Source organism: Astyanax mexicanus, chromosome 1 (genome assembly GCF_023375975.1).
Source record: "Astyanax mexicanus isolate ESR-SI-001 chromosome 1, AstMex3_surface, whole genome shotgun sequence".
Classification (NCBI taxonomy): Eukaryota; Metazoa; Chordata; class Actinopteri; order Characiformes; family Acestrorhamphidae; genus Astyanax; species Astyanax mexicanus.
In genome coordinates this window covers 79,807,715-79,829,894 of record NC_064408.1, presented here as the reverse complement: position 1 = coordinate 79,829,894, position 22,180 = coordinate 79,807,715, and the positions used below count along the sequence as shown (strand labels likewise).

The following is a 22,180-nucleotide window of genomic DNA, read 5'->3' as shown; positions in this document are numbered from 1 at the left end:
TTGCTTAAAAGCAAATGCACAGACAGTACTGCAGAGCTTGTTGACATGGGGTGCCACAACTTTTACCCAAATGGTGCTCAAAAGATAATACTTTTAATACTACATTGGTCCCAAAGCTCTTCCATACACAGACAGTACTGGAGAGCAATGGAGAGAAGGTGGTCTGCACATGTTCTCAACTGGGGTGTGGGATGGCCTGTTGGGCTGCATTCGTTTTGTAGGGGTAAATTTGTACTACGATGGTTCATAAAGCCTTCATTCTGTAACTACACTATTTGATCTATGAAAATGCCCAATTTGGTCTTTGTAGCTTGAAAATATGCTAACTAGGGCTTTTGAAAACACTTCTTAATGTTTTCCTATGAGTTTTGGCCACTTTAGGTTTTTTGAATGCTTCCTGTCAGAATACTGTTGGACATTTTTGAAAGCTGTTTAAGTCCACTACTTCCGATCAAAGCTATGCTAACAAAGGAACTTGAATAAATGAAAACATAAATGAATATACTGTAAACTGAATAAACTGTAAATGAATAATCTTTGCTGATAATCGGCAATATTGAAAGACCTGTTGAAGCCACAACAACCATTCTTATATAAATCATTCCTAAATTAACTCAAACTTTATATTGAGGCCCCTTTTTTGGGACAGGACACACATACCATTTAAATACCGGGATGGGAAAAGTTTCCCCCTGGTTTCACCCAGCTCCTATGGCCCTGTGGTGATTAATTAGTGTACCAGACCTCTCATAAACATAAATATTAGTGTAGATGTGAGTAATATCATTTTACACTGATATGAATTTCAATAAAAAGCAAGAAATTGAAACTGATACTGTTTTTTATATATCATTTAAATGTGTTTTGAACTTTTAGAACTAGTGGAATTCTTTTAGATGCTATATGTAGAGCATCTGCATAGAGGTTTCCTTGTATATCCAGTGTGATATACCCCAGGGGAAGGGGGAGTGTCAGTAAGCAGTCAGTACGCACAGTGAGGAGATGACACAGAGCTGGAGTGAACTCATACCTTTATTGTGAAAAGCCTTCCACTGACACCCAGTCAAGCTCAGAGAAACATAATACGGCCCTGTGGGGCTGTTGTTCTTTTTAATAAACTGGTGCAGTGTCGCGGCACTCAATCCTCGCGCTTGCCGCTCTTTCTCCTGTGAGACGGCGGCGTTCGGCTCTAAAGGCTCAGATGAGATTATAGAATATGAATCAGCTCAGTGGAGCTCAGCAGAGCACTACTGGGGAGGGGGCGTGTCGTGTCGTGGGGGCGGGGTCACGGTTCACTCACAATTTATTAAAACTAGCACTGCTTAAAATGCAAGTTTTCATAGTGGATATTTAAATGTAAATTTAAAAAATAATTGTAAGAAATGTAAAATGCAATTATATTTATATTAGTGGTGTCAATTAAAATACTAGTAAACTAGGAAACATTTTCCTTTATTATAAATATCTTAGCCTGGTTGTAAGGATTTCTACATTAGAACCTTATTTGCTGAGTATAAAAGGGCGTTTTACACCTGTAGTTGGTTTCTATGATCTTGGAGCGTTTCCTCCCTCTGTTTGATTTAGTTTCACACATATTTTGTATTTCACAGCACTATATTGATTTCATGATATCAATTAAAATCTTTAGTTTACATGTAAATATTTGTTCATTTAGTAAACTAGGGTTACAACTAACAATTATAACCGATTAATATGTCAATTATTTTCTCAAACCTTTCTCAACCTTGAAAAAGGCTGTAACTGCCACTGCATTTAAGGTGGAACAGAAAACTCCCTAAACGTGAGATATAAATTTAAAAAATAACATTACATTAGCTACTTTAACTAAAACTGCAGCTTGTTTAGGAGCTGCTAGTCCAGCTGCCACATTTAAGCTGGAATTTAAGGTAGAATGTAAAACTCTGGGGAAAATGCTAATGCTAACTTGTTTGCTAAACGTGAGTGAGATAAATTTACCAACAATGAGACATCTTGTTCATCTACTCTAGCAGGCTCTAGAAGCATTGAGTGAGAGAAAAAAAAGAATTAATTTACTACGAACCAATCGTGAATCACCTTCCCTTATGGCTTCAACATGCATCCAGTTTAATGATGCTTTACTGCCACAGCTGAGGGGGTAGCAACTGTATGTGTATGATAACATAGTCTAGAGTCATAGAGTCATAGACATACCTAATTCATTATTATATTAGTTGCCAACTGTTTTAATAATTTATTTTATTAGATTTAATAATTAAGTTGCAGCCCTACTTTAAATCCCACCCACTAGACAGCAGTATTCTACTCTCACACTTACAACTGCATAGAAAGTAACTTTTCTTTTAATCAGATTTTATAAATATGATGGTGAGTTTTATATAGTATGAGAAATTTCCTATATTTTTATATAAACAACTGTAATATATTGTACTGCGTATTGCCATGTTTTTGTTAATACACAGTCTGTGTAACAAAGTAAAGTTAGTCTAGTCCATTTTCTATACATGTATACTGTATAGTATTATATTATATCTACCAGCAACAATACACATGTAAAATACAAGACTTTGTTTAGATAAGGGGAAAGCATCCCCTTCATCATATGAACTCCCCCTATCACTAATGCCCCCAACACTAGGAATGGTGAAGACTAGCACATGCCTTCTCTAAAACATGTAAAGCCAGACTCCTCCCTTTTCAAACTGCTGCTGATGCAGCATCAGCTGGACCACTCATAGACCCTTACATTAATTTATTGAGAACAGTCACAACCAATTCCCACACATTCATGACATGTTTATATAGATTTATGTAGAGCCATTTAAGAAACGTCAGGCATACAGTGTAATGGGTTCAGATTTGCTGTATTGTGTCCTAGTTTATTAAAGGAAAGCCTACAAGTTCCACCCACCTGATTAAATCTCTGCTTTGTTAGGGGAAAAACTATATGACGTATTTTGTTTCAGGGTAAGACAGAAAACACAATAATATGAAAAAAAATCATTTGAGCTGAGTCAGTGAAACTATTCAGAGTAAATCCTAGCTTCAAGTGGTACACCTGTAGACCTTATTTTTAAGTGCCTGCTGTTCTTTGAGGAAGTAGGGTGTGACACATTTCTTGTTTTCATTTCAAAGCCTGTATGTTGGACAAATATCCTCCAAAGACATTTTTAAATTTTAGACATCTTTTGACAACCCTTACCCCAAGAGGACCATATATATAAAATGACATACCACATGTACAGTGGGGAAAATGAGTATTTGATACACAGTTGATTTTGTAGTAACGTTTTCCCACCTATAAACAATGGTTTTTGGGCAACACTGAATTTCAGCTCCCTCCAAAGAGTTCCTTTTGGGTTGAGATCTGGAGACTGGATAGACCACTTCAGAACCTTGAAATGCTTTTTACGAAGCCACTCGTTAGTTGCCTGGGCTGTGTGTTTCAGGTCATTGTCATGCTGGAAGATCCATTCACGACCCATCTTCAATGCTCTTACTGGGGGAAGGAGGTTGTTGGCTAAAGTCTTCTATAACATTACCCCATCCACCCTACCTTCAAAAAAGTGCAATCGTCCTGTGCCCTTTGCAGAAAGTGTGATGTTTCCACCCCCATGGTTCACTGTTGGGACAGTGTTCTCTGGGTTGTACTTATCCTGCTTCTTTCTCTAAACATAATGAGTGGAGTTGACATCAAAAAGCCATATTTTAGTCTCAACTACATAACATTCATGTCTTCTTTGGATTGTCATGATGGTCATTGTCAAACTTTCAATGGGCCTGGACATGGGCTGGTGTGAGCAGGGGACCTGGTGAGCCCTACAGGATTTTAATTCACAACTGTAATCTTTAAAACTGTGTCTCAGCTCTCTTCAGGTCATTGACCAGGTCCTCCCATGTAGTTCTGGGTAGATTCAGATTCCTGTCCTTTCTCAGAATCATCCTTTCCCCACGAGGTGAGCTCTTGTGTTTCTTTTATTTTCCAATAATTGAACCAACAGTTGTTGCCTTCTCACCAAGCTGTTGTCCTGTATCCCATCCCAGCCTTGTGCAGGTCTACAGTTTTGTTATTGGTGTCCTTAGACAATTGCAATTCATACAGGTGATGAGTGCAGAATAGTGGGGTTTCTTAAAGAAAACCTAACAGGACCCAATTTTTTTGCTGGTTGGTCCAATACTTATGTCATGCAATAAAATGCAAGTAATCTATTTAAAAATCGTACAGTGTATTGCCAGTGTATCTTATATTCATTTACCCTATTTGGATAGGAATTGGTATCATGTCCCATGACGTTGCCATATCCATAAAAGGTAAAAAACAATGCCTTCATCTGTGGATATGTTCGTGCTGCCTCCTGCATTAAATGCAGACATTTACAAATTACTAGAAATCCAGACTGGAGTAAAGGTACAAGTACTCCATCAAAAAAGTGACTTAAGTAGAAGTTGAAGTGTTCTTTAAGCATCATACTTAAGTGGCAGTACTAAAGTATTCACATTTCTCTTACTTAAGTATTGCAAGTAGTTTATTTTAAAATGTTCTACTTAAGTACTGAACGTAAAAGTACAAGTATTTTGTTGTGTAGTTATTACAGAAAGTAGTCAAACGTTTCTAAATCACATTGTTTATATTAATTCAAATGTTTAAACTACAGGACACTCACAATTCATTTGGCTGTAAGAGGATTCACATTTCCAAGTCCAGAGTCCTTAAAGCTGGACTTCATCTTTATGAGTAATCATCAGTGACACGCTCCCCAGTGACAGGGTCAGTCTAAAGTCCATGGTTCTGGTTTGATCGCTTGTTGTTTGGGAAAGAATGCAGGTCTTAAACTCTGAAGGCCACGCCAATACATTTTATAACCACTAGAGGGATCTATCAGACAACATGTGAAAAAGGAGCCAGAGCTGAAAATATCAGCCACACTCACAGCCCCAACTCCCACCACTAAAGCCACATCACTGCTGTCACCTGTACTACACACTCCAACCTTACAACGCCACTGCAGAATATTCTTAGCTATAAATACAACTAAAAGCACACAACAAAAACAGCGATATCAGTGTTCTAGTACATCAGATTATATCAGCAAGTCTGTGATTAATATGGGACATGAAGACCACAGATCCTAAGTGGTCATTTTTATCCAGATTCCAACTAAAAGAAAATAAACTCATGTTTTCTTCCTCATGTATTAGAAATACAGCAGTAAATATAAAATATGTAACTGACTAGAGTAAACTCTTAAACAAAACATGAGTGCTTCACCTTATGACACATATAGCATGCATTGTGTCTTTTGTTTCCGTTATTACTGTTGTTGTAACATTAATACCAGAACTATTATTACATATCCTACTCATCTATTCTTTGCTATTGAAAGGGTATTTAAACTCATTGATTTTAGCTGACTCCACCCTGAGCTCAAATTTGAAAAATACAAAAAAATGGGAGGAGCACTGGGTGATGTATGGGTTTAGGGATGCAGGGCAGGAGGGATAGTGGTGAGCTGCAGATGGTTGGATGTCTCCAGGGGGGTTGGTAGGACTAGCTGATTTGCATATTGTGAGTGAAAGTATATAGACATCATCATCCTTGCCTATACCACAGTTAAACCTGAGCACTGCAGAGACGGAAATTACGGCAATAAAAAGTTTTTAAAGGTTAGGAAAGGTTTATAAAAAACATTAAACAGGACTGGTATGTTTTATTACTTCAAAGGAACACTTTCAGCTATAAAATATGGTTTAGGGTTTTGTGCCTCTTTAATAGCATAGCCTGTATGTGGTTTATTATAATTAATATTAAAGTTGTATGTGGTTTATTATTACTTATCCCTGTATTTGGTTGATCAATATTAGAATTAGTAGTAGTAGTAAAGCCTGTATGTGGTTTATCATAATTAATATTATTATTAGTGAAGCACGTATGTGGTTTATTATTAGTAGTAATATTATTATTAAAGCCTATATGTGATTGATAAATATTAAACCCTGTATTCGTGTATTGATTTTTATTGGCAGTAGTTGTAATAAAGCGTATTTGTGGTTTATCCGTATTATTAATATTATTATTATTATTGAAGCCTGTTTGTGGTTTATCATTATTATAGTTATTATTAATAGTATTATTAAGGCCTGTAGATGGTTTATCAATATTAAACCCTATATTCGGTTTATCATTTTTCTGTTTGTGGTTTATTTTTTTTAATATTATCATTATTAGAGAAGCCTGTTTGTGGTTTATTCTCATTATTATTTATATTATTATTATTAGTGAAGCCTGTGGTATGTCCTCATTATTATTATTGATATTATATTATTATTATGATCAGTGAAGTGTGTAGGTTGTGTGGTCGGAGGGGCCGGGCCGGCGGGGCGCAGCTCTGCGGTTTCCGGTTTGGGAGTGAGTAGCTGGCCGGAGTTGGTGAGTGTTGAGGGGGACAGCAGCGTTGGGATCAGGTCGGGGTCTCCGCGGCGGTGTTGGTATCGGTAGAGTCGCGGGACGGGGCTGTGTGTGTGAGAGAGCTCGGAGCTCGGTGTGTGGGCTGTGGAGGAGCTGTGTGTGTGTGTGAGAGAGAGACTCGCGGACTGTGAAATGTGTTGAGGCAGCAGCAGCTCCAGCAGCAGCAGCGGCTCCTCAGGACGGACTGTTTCCACCCAAGTTCACAGAGAGAGAGAGAGAAATGAGCGCGTGAAGAGCGGAGATCTGCCCCTCAGAGAGACACCACTCCTCTAATGACTGATTAATGAGGTCGGAATGGCATCACAGGTGAGCTCCAGTCTGACTCTGGCCGTGTGAAACTTTGTTTTTGTGAAGCTGTTTCTGCTGGAAAACTCCACTACACTCTCCACTCGCCTCAGCACGCAGGCGCCAACATTTACTGTCGAGAGCTTTTAAAAACTCACCACAAGTTTTATATCTGACTCTGTAAAGTTCAGCACACGCGCTCGACTCGGAAATGTGAGGTTCTGACATATTAAAGCCAGAAAGCGAGCTTTAATCGCTTTCTGTAAATATGGAAAAAATGCATCATTAAGAGTCTTGTGACATTTCACTGCCTTCCAGTACGGGTCACAACTCTGTGCGCTGCATCATGGGAAATGTAGTTTTTTGGACAACTATTCGCTAGGAGTACAGAAGTACTTAGGAAAGACAGTTTACAAAACCCGTTTACAGAATTTGTACAGCAGCGTTTTAATAAATGTGTTGTGCTGTGTCTCTTTGGGTTTCAGGTGTCTTTCATCATTGTCGAAGATGAATGTTAGCTCATTTTTTAACCCCTATTAGCACTGGGCTAATTGATTAGCTAGTTTAGCTGGGTTAGCTGCAGGCCCTGTTCTAACCCTGTGCTCTCTCTCTTATCAGTGTTTAGTATCTACTTTAAACTCCAGTGTTGTCTCTGAAGCTCTGTTTGGGTTTGTTTGTAGTCTGTTTGTAGAAGCTAATATTACTCTGATTAGTCAGCAATCCTTGACTTACTTTTCTTATCATTGGACTCCATGTAAACACATCTTCACAGAGACCACTGACACTTCATTTTCACTCAGGCCTGACTCCTCTGACTGTTTATCTGATTCACAGTAGGGCATGCAAGTAATTATTATTTTGGTAGGTGATTAATATGATTATTTTTTCGATTAGTTGATCAGTGATTATTTCTACCATGTTCTCCATCTTTAAAACAATAGAAACTGCTGAACATTAAATGTCTAGATGTTGTTTAACTGTGAAAAGTACTGATATTTAGTGATATTATATATATCTGTTAAGTTTGCCCACTTTTGGAGACACAGACTTGAGTGTAGTTGAGTTGACCTGTCTAAGTGAGCCATATACCCATCTCCCATTGTGTGTCTGTCCTCAGTACCTTGTGTAATGGAGTACTGTTACAAACGAACGATTGGTCATCAATGAAATATATATATTCGACAAATTTAAATAATCAACATTGTCGATTATATCAACTAAACTTTGCAGCCCTAATTCACAACAGTGCTCCTCAGTACCCACAGTGAAACATTCAACAGATGTTCAGCTGGTTCTTGCTAATATTTCTGCATGTTTTATGATTGACATGCGAATACATTGTATATTAACTAAGTGTTCTGATGTGAAATTGTGCATTGAAGAGTAACTAACGTTGAATCAACGTTCCTTTTCCATCGCCAATGCATTGAAACAACGTTGAACTCTGCACATCCTTTTGTGTTAATTCAACATGGATTCAACCTTATGTTCGTATTATATACAAACCTCAGTTTGTATTCTATTTTTATAGCATGTACTGTGGTCTTGCGGAGTAGGGATATTGAAATAATAATAAATAATATTTTATATAAATATTTTTCTATGTGAGATGCATCTTTCCTCTAAAAGCATCAATGTGACTGTAAATTTAGAGCCCCAACCATTCAAAACCTTTAAATAAACGTTAATTCAATGTCATAGTTTTAACATTAACGGATGCCTATGAGGCAGTGGTAAATAAAGGTTGTTTTAAGGTAGTTATTCCATCAGCTTTTCTGTCAGTTTTTCCAGATTCAGGTTTTTTTGTATTGCAAATTTTAGGTATCAACTATAAAAAATGCAGATGTAATAATATTGGGTTTACAGCTGTTTTACCAGGATAACCATATTATTAATTAAAATTTTACTACTCATAATGTTGCCACAAATTTATATGGATCCTCTCTTTTATATATATATATATATATATATATATATATATATATATATATATATATATATATATATATATATATATATATATATATATATTATTACCTTTTTAAATAGTAAGATTTACAGTTAATGGTATCTGCTGGTGCTACTAGTAAAATATCTAAATATTTGTGATTGAATTTTGACTAGTACAAATGATCATTAAGGTTGCTCTGTCAGGTTTGACTGGTTCATTTAATATATTTGCATTTTCATTTTGTACATTTAAAATAGAGAGAAAATTAAGTTGCTGATGGCAATTAGGGCTAATATAGTTTGCTATATAGGAACTCGAGGTTGCCAGTGCAAATGTATCACTATTTAAAACACCACATTTTGAGTGGTGGTAATGTTAAAATTGTGATGAATCTAAAAAAATATCCTTTCTTTTGAGTCCTTGTGGCTAAAAGTCTCATGTACATAATTCTTTACCATGAATACAGAAAAGCATGCAAAACCCTCATAGAACTATAGTAAGCTATAGAACTATAGAAAAAACACTGTAGCTTTAAGAAGCTTTAACAATTTCAGCAATTTGAACGTCTGGTTCCTTGCACCCACCACTGTGATGTAGGTTTCTATAGAGCTGTGTATTTCACATCAGACCTCTCTGAATGACTTTGTTTATATGTAGAAGACTGAATTATGCAGAGATTTAAAAAATGAGTGGAATTCCCTTTCACGACCATGAGAGAATCACCATGTCACTTCTGCTGAAACAGTTTACTTAAAGAAATCACACACACACACACACACACACACTCCTTGTGTGTATAAAGACAGGCCTGTAGCCTGAGGAGGCCTCCAGAATAGAGGAACCCTTCACTCTTCTAATATGGCTAATATGGCCTACACTGTGTGTGTGTTAGCATAATAAGAGCTTTGTAGTAAAAAAAAAATTCTTTAAAACCTTTCAGTATACACACACACACGCATGTAGCATTACACATAGTTTCAGTAAATCCATTAAACTTGCTGTATGTTCTATTTTATGCCAAAAGGATTCTCCTGCAACTTTACTGTGAATGTACAAATACATCAGGAAAACTAAAAGTAAAAGTATCTTAAAACAGGATTTTTGTTTGTGGTTTTGTTAAATCACACTTGTTAAATAAGACATGCCAGACCAGTTTTTAGTATTTACCAACCCACATAACTGTTATTTTTGTTCAGTTAATAGAAATGAGAAACGTTGTTTATGTGGACATGCTCACACATGCGCTAGTGTTTTTCACAGGAATCTCTATCAGCCATATTTGTGTAGCATTGCAGTCAGTTACCCAAAACGTTAAGTTTTGTGCACAATGTCAACGTTATTGTCTATGGTTAGGACGCAGCTCATTGAAACTGTAGTAATCCATTAACTTCTGCCTTTTTTTTCCCTGTGCAGGCGCAGGTTTTATATGACTTCTCTGCTGAGCCGGGGAATAACGAGCTTTCAGTGAGAGAGGGAGAGACAATCACAATCACTAACCAGGTAAAATGAGTAATTACATCACAGTGCTGTATAATGACCCACACTTTGTACAGTGCTGTATAATGACCCACACTTTGTACATACAAAATGAGCTAAAAATTATTACCACTCACTGATGAAATGAATAACACAGATGATCTCTTAACAAATTCACATGTTAAAGTCTGATGATTGATGGATGATAACTGAATAGGGGCTCTGATGGTTTAGTGGACTGAGGCTCTGCCACTACATCTACACTAATGCTGCTCCATGTTTTGAGGCTGGGTCCCTGCGCTGCTCTCCGAGCGCACTGGCTTCCCAGTGATGCTGCATCAGATTTTCTCTCAAAAAGAGAGGTGCTATCTCACTTATGTATAATCGGCCCTACAAATTAGGGAGAAAAAAAGGGATAGTGGTAGCTGAACAGTTGATGTGCGGTAGCAGCAACACCAAAAGAGTCTGTTGTGCTCTGTGTTTTTATTTGATAAATAAATTAAACTGCACAAAACAATTTTTCTGCCTCTACCGATGTAATTGCAATATAATGCATCTTAAAATTTTCTAAAGCTTTTCGATTATTTTTTGTACAATTATTTTTGCTAATTAGTCATTTTTTCTTACATTACAGCATGTTTCTGTTACATTTTTTTTTCCAAAATCAATTAGATAAGGTGTTTACAAGAAAAAGGTTCACATTCGTTTGTTTCTGCTGAATCTGCTGTATAGAAACTATTCTATGAAATAAATCATTATTATTTAACTTGCTTTCATATTTTTCTGATTTTTTTCAAATCACCAACAATATTGTTATTACAAAATACCCTGAAATACCTTAATATTATTTTAATGCCATATCACTAACAATTAGTGTGTGTAAACATACAATTATGATTGAGTAAGATAAAGCTCTACAATCTATAAGTGTTGTTAAGCAATCTGTTCTAAATCTAAAAGGAGTAATGATGTTTCCTGTGAAGCTAAATCCAATTCTCTTGATTTGTCAGAACATTGGAGGCGGCTGGATCGAGGCAAGGAACTCCAGAGGAGAAGTTGGCCTGGTGCCAGAGGACTATGTTGAGGTAAGGATGACTGAGTGGCCTGGGGGCACACTGGGTCATAAAGCTACACATTATACACACACATAGCACACAAACAGGCTGTGTGTGCGTGAGATGTTTCCTGAAAAGAACGGAAACTGCCATGGGGGGTTGCCAAGTTCAGCAGGAAGCCCTTTCTCCCCTTGTGGCCCAGCTGACTGATTAATACTGATACTGATACAGGCAGCATGAATCAGATCTTACTCTAAAAGCTCCATTTTCATTTACTTGAAACACCTCTTTCGTGTGGATGTCAGGACTTTCGAGTGAAACATGGTATGAGGAAGAGTCATATTATTCAAGAATAAACCTCACTTATGATAACAAGTTTGTTTTATTGCAGTACTTGTACTGAAAAGGAATTGTAGCATACAAATGCAAATGAAGGCAAAATGAATGTAGGTATAATCCAGAAAGACCTGTATACCTTCTCATTCATTTAATGATCTAATCACACAGTCATATAGCAGCAGTGCAAACTACATTGTTGTGTATGTACAATTCTCAAATGTTGCCTTACAGTGTTTTTATTTTACTACAGACGAGATGATAATAGCTGCTTCATGCTGAAACTATTATAATGTCACAACTTAGCCTACATTGCTAAGATTCCTCACATACCCATCTTACAGCAAAGGTGTTCTTTATCTGATATTGTTCTCCTTACACTAAGATCTGAAGAGAAGTGATGAATGAATGACATTGTAATCAGAAATGCAGTTGAGGGGCAAAGACGCATTTGCTCTTGAGATGCCACCCTGTTGGTTTTAAAAATTCAAACTGATCAGATGTGGTTATAAATATGCATTTCAAACTATAATGTAGTATGCATTTGCATGCTGAAAAAGGCATACAGAATTTAAATGATCTTTTAATAAATTGTATTTATTGATTTAACCGTGTTTTTAGAGTAACCTTTTTTGTTTCTTGTCTTTGAATTGAACATTGACAAATACAGACTCTAAATGTGTTTTAAAAGCTTAAAGGCAAGTCTAGGTATGGCTGCTTTAATGAAGCAAGGAAATTTACCTAAGCAATCATAAACCCCTGTGTACCCAAATGTCCCAAACATTATGGTGTTCTGTTATAAGGAGGAATGTATAAAAACAACATGGTGAAACAGAAATGTATGCAAATACTTTACATTTGAGTTAATGTCTGAAAAAATTACTTTAATCTAATCGGGTTGTTCTGAAAAATTCAGAGGGATATTTTATATAGAATGATTTCTAGGAGGCCACTGTATGTAAGCATTGTTGTGATAAATAAACCATATTCTTTCCATAATCCACTCATTTAATTTGTAGACATTTTGTCTTTTTATGCAATTTTCTCACTGTTCTTGTTCAAGTAAATAAGAATAATAACCGCATATTCTTTGGGAATATTTGGGAATATTCTACAGCACTTAGCTTAGTCTTTATCTTTTCCAGAGCGTCTTCATTCATGTCAAACATTTTTTTTTTGTATTTATATATATTTTACAAACTACTACTTTTAACAACACAGATTTAAATTATTTTGTCCCAAAGTAGATTTAAAAACAAGAATGGTATGGCTTAGTGATGATTGGGGCTGACTTCAAAAGTATTAAAGGAAGTCTAAAACAATAAAAAACTGCCTATAAAGCAGCCAAATGAGAATGGAGATTTGAGAGTTTGAGGAAGTTTTTGCAATATAAAATATTGCAAATATATTTATCTGTAATTTTCATCCATATATATTAATTGTGACAGTTTTTTGCTTTAAAAACAAAAACATAAGAAAATAGAATTTCCTCAGCTGGTGTAGATACTGGAAATAATTTAATCTAATGGTTAAATGCTAACTGTAAATAAATGTTAAGGTGTTAAATGCTAGATGGTTGTGTGTAGTGTGGTGATTTAGAATACCTGAAAAACACAGATGTGGTAGTTTTGCGAGTTGTGGTGCTCAGTGAGTCTGATCATATTTTACACACATTGTTAAACGAGATTAAATCCTGCAGTGAAGGCTGAGTTGTATCAGAGTGAGAACAAGCAGATACGGACTTAGTAAACAGCTCTGTCTCAGTCTAAACACAAAGTGGATCCATGCAGGCTGTTTGTACAAGTGCTAGCTAGAGAAGCTTGGCTCGTGCTCACTATCTCTCACAGCTGCATATGTGTACCCAGAAACACACACACACACACACACAAACACACACACATGTCGTTCACCACAAGTCTCTGTGAGCCAAACAATGACCACATGTGTACGCATTTCTACAAATATGTTCTGCTTTCAGCTGTTATGCTGCAGCGTCCCTTAATAAATCTCCGGTGACTGGATTTGGGGAAAACATCTTAATTAGAGCTTGCAGCTTGTCAGTATGTTAATATTACATACATTAAACACATTATTATTATTATTATTATTATTATTATTATTTTAAAGCACACTATTTAAATGTTATTTTTTTCACCAATACTGATTTAAAAAAAATCCATTTAACCAATAAATAAATTAATTAATAGTAAACTGCATCTGTGTAACAAATGTAGTAAGATAACTAAACAAAAAATATGTAGCTTAGTCTAAGTCTTATTGTCACTCTAAAAAAAAAATTACATTTGTGACATTTTTTGTTTTTCTGGTTTTGATATGGTGTATGAATCTGGCTGTTTTCAAAATTGTGTCAATTTTCATTTCATTTTCATTTTATTTGCATATTTTAGTCAAGCTCTACTGAGCATGTCACTGTTTGTCTCCCCACAGCTCGGTAAGACTCCTGCAGCAGGAGGAAGCACAGCCCCCCTTGACCTGACCTTCTTTGACAGTCAGGCCCCAGCCCCAGCCAGTACCACACAAAGTCAGGTGAGTCCTCAAACGCCTCTTCCTTCCCTATTTCCTCTGGTTTACAAAAACAGCCCTCTGTGTTCCAACTTCTCAAGTTGAAGATGAAACTAGAACAGTTTCATCAGTGGGACCTCAGAACACAAGTGCGTAGTCACTTTTCTCCGTGTTTGAGTGGCTCCAAGGCCAGCTCTCACCCACTCAGCCACTGTTCACTTTTCAGCTTTCTGCAGGAAGTGAGTCAGCAGAAGAGGAAGGGAGATTCCAGATCCAGCCTGCAAAACTCCTGACTGTGAAACATGCAAAAATGTGGATGTTAGCTTGCAGTGTGAGGACACACACATTCAAATAAAATAGCCTGTCTCTTAGATATCAGACAGATCAGACTGAGAATCAGAATCGTCTCTGTTTCGCAGATTGTATATACCTAATATGTATGTGCACCTCTTTTAAAGCCCCAACATAAAAAAGACGCCATAAATTATTCAAAACATACCATTCACTCCCCAGTTTGTTCAGTCAATATATATTAATAAGTATGAATTGTAGTTTTTGCAATGTCACAAAAGAACAAAAAAGTATGTACATGTATCCCAAACAGCTTATAGCAATTTTGCCCTGCCAGTTTATAGAGTTATAGAATTGTTTAGCCCAGACTTCTTTTTGAATGACACACAGTATATGGTAGCCAATCAGAAAAAGGTCATTATATGCATCATGGGTCTTAAAAGTACAGTAACAAAAGGAACATGTTTTATTCTTTAGGATGATGAGGGGTTGAGCATTAGTTTGATTTGTTTTCTAAGTAAGTTAATGATAACGAAATAATGCACAGCTAATATACCAGGGTTAAACCAACATTATTCATGTTAAATTAAGATTTAAGTTTTCATACCCAACTTGTTTGATGCAAACTTTCTGACTTTTCAGTTAGGTCTTATCTGAAATAGCAGATGTAAAAGATACTGTGAACCACAGATCTACTAAACCGTGCTGTGGTTCAACTGTAATTTAAAAAGCACTCTTTTGGATGGTTTGACTTTCAAACCAGTTACAAAAATCACAAGCAGGCCCTCATCAGTTTTTTGAACAATACAAAATTAAATATAATCGGTGTTCTAAAATCTGACGCCCCGTTACGTTCACATGCTGCACATAGCAGTACGGTCTCAGGCACTTATAATGCTAAATCCTGTAACTACTGTAACTATAGATTATTTGAATGGAATCAGAGGCTAATTTTTATGCTCATTCTGCTGCGCAAACCTAATGCCCATTAAGGTCAGTTGAATTCCAGCAGAGGGACAGAGCACAGCATAACACCTGGAAAAGCAACTTACCATACTGAGAATGTTCTACAAATAAGTACAGGGAGATGCAGGGCATGTAGCTGATGAAGACAGAATGTATTAAAGTTCTTTAGTCTGCTCACTAAACTTCAGTGTGACCAAATCTAACTGGACCAAATATATACAGTGTTTCAAACACATGAACCTGGGTTCGACTTTGAGGTGTGAAAATACCCTTAACACTGTTGGTTAAAAAAAGTGTTTGATCTAACGATGGCATTTTTGCTGTGGATTTTATTTAGTATATTATTTAGACAGCAATCTACATTTCTGAACAAGCATATTTGTTGGCCTTTTTTTCAATTTTCAATAAATACTGAGGAGGTTATATTGATGGCACTAAAATACTGTATGGACCAGCACTAGTTGTTCCATGATCTCATTGCTTCTCACAGGAAGTGAAACTGGACTGCAATTGTAATGCAGCTTGCTGTGCCCTTAGGCTAATTTTTTTTTTTTTTTTTTAACTGTTTTACAGTAAACAATGAGGATAATTTGAGTTGCTAGACTAGCTGGAGGAAGCTGTATGTTTGAAATAGGACATGCAAGGCTAGGCCTATCACATTAACAATTTTTGTGGACAATATGTAGTCGCAGAATTTAGTGCAATAAGTGATATTATCGTCATTTTAACACTATAAAAGGACACAGACATAATGATAAAATAATAGCATAACAAAGCAATTATACCCCTTTAAAGACAATTACATTTTATTTAATCATAGTTTAGGAAATATGTAATTTTTTTTTTTTGCCTACTGCAGTCCACACTGTGGGGATTGGGGAGTTACAGTTATTGAAGCGTTGGTCACTGCTTGACTGACTGAAATACTGTTCACTGTTATATATGAAACATACAAATAAATACAATAGACTATTTTCACCATTATCAAATATTATTGAGGTCATGTCCATGTATTGTGCGATAAGTCACTAATGCAATTATTGTGGCAAGCCTATGCAGGACAGACTTGTGTCAGCATGCCGTCATTTCCAACAATGCCCTCATTCTCTGTTGCAATCCCATTTCCTAAGATGTTCCTGAGAACATAAGTGGTCCTTGAAACCAACTTTTCATCATCCGATTGGATCATATACTTTATATATGCTGTTATTAAAACTATGACAATCTGTAAACCTTATCTTAATCTTAATGATAAAAATTTCACTTGGATAATCATAGATCGCTAATCTAAATCGTAACTAATTCTTCATCTAATTAGTCACAATAAAGAATTAAAATGGAGAAATTCTCACTGACAGTGTGAGCACTATATTTAAGTGAGAGTGAGTGGTCTTTACGTAAGTTTCACTTCTGTGTTGGTATATAAGCTGGTCTAAAACGATTACGCATTACAGCTAAATGTATGCATCCATACTGGACTTACTTCACCTTTGAATCCTTAAAAACAAGAAGTAGTATTCGTTTAATTTGGTCTGTTCCCCACCTTTGAAAAAAAAAATCATCCAACAATTTTTACTAGACCAGCATTGATCTATGAGTTGAATCAGCTTTTCGCTCATTTGTTTAATCTGTTAAATTTGACAGCTGGAGAGTGATAGGCCCACCAGAGTTTAAACACCACACTATGAAGTGCAGTGTTGTTTGTTTGTGTCTTCTCTCAGTGATGGTTATTAACAGAATAGCAGTACTGAGTGAAACTGAGTGAGCTGTGTTAGGTCGATGACATACCTGTAGGGTTTACCTGATTTTTGGACTGTGCAACCTTGTGAAATCAACTGGCTCATATGTTTGCATACGAGGCATGGTTTCCCCCCTCAACCACTATCAGTATGTTGCCTTTTGCCTCAGTCTACCTTACTATGGGTGTTCACAGGTATTCTGTATTTTAGGAAACATCTGTAAAGTGTGAATTCTTATTTTTCCCTATGGGAGACTTTGGTGCTAAACTTTGAAGTGAGCTACAGCTCACTTGCCAATGCAGGATTATTCCATCGGCATTTGGAAAAATTGTAATTATTTAATCAATCGAATAAGAAATTTATAAAAAAAAACTAAACACATTACATATTCTTAAATGGATGAAATATTGTTAAAAGTTTCTGTTAGTTTGCTTTACTTATGTAAAATAACCCCATCCCTATACCACGTATCAAAAATTACAATTTTGAAATATAACACCTGCTATGTAGATTATCATCTATGATTAAGGTAATTCCAAAAAAATGTATGTCGGTCATTTGTTTGGTTTCTGGAGGGATTGTTCTCAACAAGGTTTAGTTCTCAAGTATATGAAAATATAAATCTGTGTTTGTCTTCCTATTTTAGTAGATTGATGTTTGTGAGGTTAAAACAAAAGCCAAAAACACCTCAAATCTCAACGACACATGCCTGGCACATGACTAAATTTTAAAACCTTATTTTGCAATAAAACCATTTTGTCAGTATGCAGCTGTTAAGGGATTATAACAATTTGTTTCAAAGTTCAAACCAGAGGATCATAAGGAAGAAAGGAAGGGTGTACAGTCTAAGAATACACTTTGGACATCCAATGTGGGCAGAGTAGATTTTGTGAGCACCATTTAGTGAGCCAATCACATGTTCTGCAGCTGGTCAGGTATATATAGTGAACGGGTTTAAGTATATAGAACACCTTTCGTTTTACCATTTCTGTGTTGAACTAAGAGTGTCTTGGTTTTAAAACACCTTTATCAAAACCATTACCCAGATTTGAATTAGCAGCCAAAGTGTTATTTTACCAAACTATTTAAACTTTTGCTTATTATTTTTTTAAGAGCATTCCTTTGTTTAGTAGTAGAATTATTTTAGTGAAGGAGTATATTTATAGGGCTTAATTTCCATGTTTTTTTGAGGCCCATTTGTTTAGTTGATATTTGTGTGGGTTTGTGTGGGTGCACCAAAATCAATCATATTTTTTTAAAACTCTCTACATTTTGTTTATTTTCTTCATTTCTTTGGGACTAATATATGTACATAGCATCTTTGCTGATTGGCGTTTCTGTGCTCCTCATCCAGAAAACAGTCTTAACTGAGCTTAAACATTCCTCATTATTTTGATTATATTAATGTGAATGAGAGGGTCTAAAAAAAACATGGTTTTCATGATCTCACAATTTTTTTGTTTAGCCACATAATGAATACAAACATAAGACACAAGCACTACAGAAGTATAAAATCAAACAAAACGATCGAGCAAAAATGCAAGACAAATAGTAACCATAAAACCAAAATAGTATCCATAGTAGAAGAAAATAATAAAAAAATATATATACTTAAAAGTACTTAAAAATAAATACATTAAAAGTGACCAGTTTTGGCACTTAGTTTCCATATATGTATCGATTGGGTTTTTCAAAAGGCAATTGTCAGATTTGTGCGCTTTTGAAGCTTATTTAGCTTCGTAAGCTTTGTTCTGGTCTGTTGAGCAAATTTGTCAAGAAGGCGTTTTCAGTGAAATTGGTTGGGGTTTGACGTGAGGGCTCATAGCAGAAGTTGTTAGCCATATCTTCTCAGAAGTTCTGTCTCTAATACAGAAGTGAAAGCAGGTGTGAGTGTGTGTGAGTGTGTGTGAGTGTGTGTGAGTGTGTGTGAGTGTGTGTGAGTGTGTGTGAGTGTGTGTGAGTGTGTGTGAGTGTGTGTGTGAGACAGTGGTTTGGTTATTGGAGCGGACTGAAGCTTTGTCACATATGACTGTAGCTGCTTAGAGTGTCATCACACTGTCCGATTACCAACAAAACCAAAACATGCATTAATGTGCAGCTGGTGTTGCACTGTATTAGTTACATGTCCTGTAAATATGATGTGCTATTTTACCCTGCACAGTAGGGTTGGGCAAAATGACCCTTAAGTAATATAATATTTAATTGCTATCGATATTCTGATAATGATATTCTTGGACATAACACAGAATATACTCCTGCCAAAAATCTGTAAACTTTTTTATATTATGTAAACAACAATAAGTGACCAAATACAAAATACAAAAACTGTGTATACTACTTTTATAATTATAGGGATTTTTTTATTGTTTCAAAAATGATACAATGAGGTATAGTAGTACTGCCCAGGTCTTTGCTTCTCACAGTCTAAATAGTTTAACAGCTATTCTGGAACATGTTCCCCCATGTGATGGGGAGACACAAAGTGCATGTGTCTGAATCTGTCCACTGCATTCTACTCATGTTGTTGCTCTAGAGTTCTAGATGTACTGATAATACCCACAGAATCCTCACTGAAAGCTGCAGTGACTTCAGTAGATCACTCATTGTCATATTGGCCCTTAAGAATTTCAGGTTTGGCAACAGCTGAGCAGTACTACCACGCTCTGTAAAAGCGTTCCTGTAGGTTGGTTTTTCAGGGTTAACTCTTTCCTTGCAGACCCATTATGATGATATTAACTCTTTCCTTTAAGGTGGATGTAGTTCAGGTGGAAAGCCCAGACACTCCCCTCACCCCTGTCTCCCCGACTTCCCCTGATGAGGTAACCAGAGAAGCCCTGCAGGACGGGCTCTGGGCACATGCATGAACGCCCTTTGTCCCTTCCTGCCAACACACGCTGTCCCTAGCCCCTTTCTTCCCTTCCCATCATTTCCACTACCTTCACATACTGACACAGGGGCAGACTGAATTAAGCGCAGACACTCACCCACACACACCCACAGACATCACCTGTAATCAAATTGATCAGCACTGTTTATGTAATATGATCCCATCACTGTTCACACCAATCTTTGTATTATCAAATTAAGAAAATGAGGCCAGTTATTGTACACTCATCATCAAAAAATCCAAAACAGTCGCACCCAGAAGAAAAAGTCAGAATGCAATGCTGTTAATGTAACATTAGACTATCAAAGTGCTTGTAATAAAGACCAAAGGTGATCTGGTATTGTGCCAAATTGCACAATGCCCTCTGGAGATGTGATTCGTAACAACAACCTATTCATCACACACAAATTTGTTGGTCTTGGAAACGTTGCTCATGAGGCCCTGTAACCAGTGGTCCTACATTTTTTGAATGCAAAATTGGTGCACAATTCCAAAAAAAAAAGAAAAAAAAAAATCATCCACACACTGCTGTGTGGAGCTTGCCTAAACGGCACAGATGCTATGCCTTCATAAATGTGTGAGATTCTATCAATACTTCAACCCTACATTTTGCAAAATCTGCAAAATGCAAAAAGAGCTACATGGAGCGGATTTTCATAGAATGCCATTAGAAACCTCTTCAACTCCTTGCTGAGACATCTGACATGCTGCGTTACACAAGCATGTGTAGCTCAATATATTACCCATATCAGTCAAATTTTTGTAATCATTTATTTTTTTCAGGTAACATCTGTCCTTCTTCTGAATTGCTTTGCAATTCAACACTTGCTTCTGGGTGCAGCTATGTTTATATAATTCATATTATTTATATTACATTGTTCTAAATTATCACTATTACATTGGAAATTTTTGTTTTGAATTTGAGGTGTGTTACATATTGTGCTAAATAATCAGCATCTGTAACTTTGGATGGATTTCTGTAATGCTAATCCAGTATCTATTTCAGTAACCCCAATGTACCAGCTTGAACTCCAGTATCACCATTGCCTCACTACTCTGGTGTTGTCGTATCCATAATTTTTGAAAGTTAAAGTCTAAAACACACACACACACACAAACACCAGCATGGTCAATATTTGTTACCAGTGCATGGCATGTAGTTTTCTCCTGGTTGTTTAACAAGAGGCACAGAGAAAGCAGGCAGATAAGTCTTGCATTTTGCATGTTATTTGTATTTACCTTTAACTTGCTTTGTGTTTAAATTTGTCTTTACCCTTTGTGCAGTCAAGGCCAGACTCTACAGAAGTTCCCTGCCTATAGTTGTATGTTAAGTGTGTGTCCATTCACAGTGCAGATAAGGAACGAATTAGCCTTGCTCTAATTAAAGTGCCATTAAGGTATTTTCCCCTTTATATGTTGAAGTGGATTCTATTAGGTGTTCTTTTTCTTTATAATGTCAGAGTTTGATGTAAGTGGCTGTGTTCTGAATGCCTCACAGGAAGCCAAGAAATCACTTATTGAACTGAAGGCAATGTTGCAAACGTCAGTGCAGTCCATTTGCCGAATCGCACTTCAGCTTTGTTGCCTATCGACCTCTTTCAGTGCACTTCAGTGAAGGGTTGTGTGTAATTCCTGCCCCCAGATGCACACTTAGTGATGTTGCTAGCTTCTACCTACAGAACACACAAGGACAGATGTTTCAGACAGATCTGAGAGGTCTAATGGTCTCCCTTCATCTGATTGAGTGTTGTTAAACTACTTTCAGCATTTAAAACAATGGTCTAAAGTCAAATATAAGCCTCAAATCATATTAGCAAAATTGTAATAAAATCTTTTTTCACTCTTTAAATGCAGTTGATCAGTTCTTACTGAGTTCTGCTTTTTTAGATTTGCACTGGAGCTACAAGACTAATGTGATTGTAATCAAAGTGTATACCCCACTGATTAGCACTGTACAATCCATAACCTTAAACTGTCTCACACTTCACCCAAATGGCATCTAATTGTTATACACATGACAAGTAATGGGATAGCAGTATGTAAATTAATCATGAAGTGTTGGCCCAATGTTACAATGCTTAATAGTGGCTGTTTGATTGAGGTCTAGTAGTGGGTGTTTGAGCAAGGTCTAATAGTGGACTTTTTAATTGAGGTCTAATAGTGGCTGTTTTGAGCAATGTTTAGTAGTGGGTAGTTCTATTTTCC

The 22,180-nt window shown here is 36.3% G+C and overlaps 1 protein-coding gene across 4 annotated transcripts in view; it reads left to right on the top strand.

The window, feature by feature from the left end:
• The first annotated feature begins 6,389 nt into the window (after positions 1 to 6,389).
• Positions 6,390 to 22,180, top strand: part of snx9b (sorting nexin 9b) — a 30,821-nt gene continuing 15,030 nt past the window's right edge. For 2 of the 4 annotated variants that reach the window (XM_007253922.4, XM_007253921.4), the window contains exons 1-5: positions 6,390 to 6,772; positions 10,116 to 10,202; positions 11,189 to 11,263; positions 14,018 to 14,116; positions 19,839 to 19,907. In XM_007253922.4, coding sequence (XP_007253984.1) covers positions 6,761 to 6,772; positions 10,116 to 10,202; positions 11,189 to 11,263; positions 14,018 to 14,116; positions 19,839 to 19,907 — 342 coding nt within the window. In that variant the 5' untranslated portion in view covers positions 6,390 to 6,760. The remainder of the gene's footprint in view (positions 6,773 to 10,115; positions 10,203 to 11,188; positions 11,264 to 14,017; positions 14,117 to 19,838; positions 19,908 to 22,180) is intronic. The other 2 variants (XM_007253923.4, XM_007253924.4) reach the window with 2 other exon arrangements.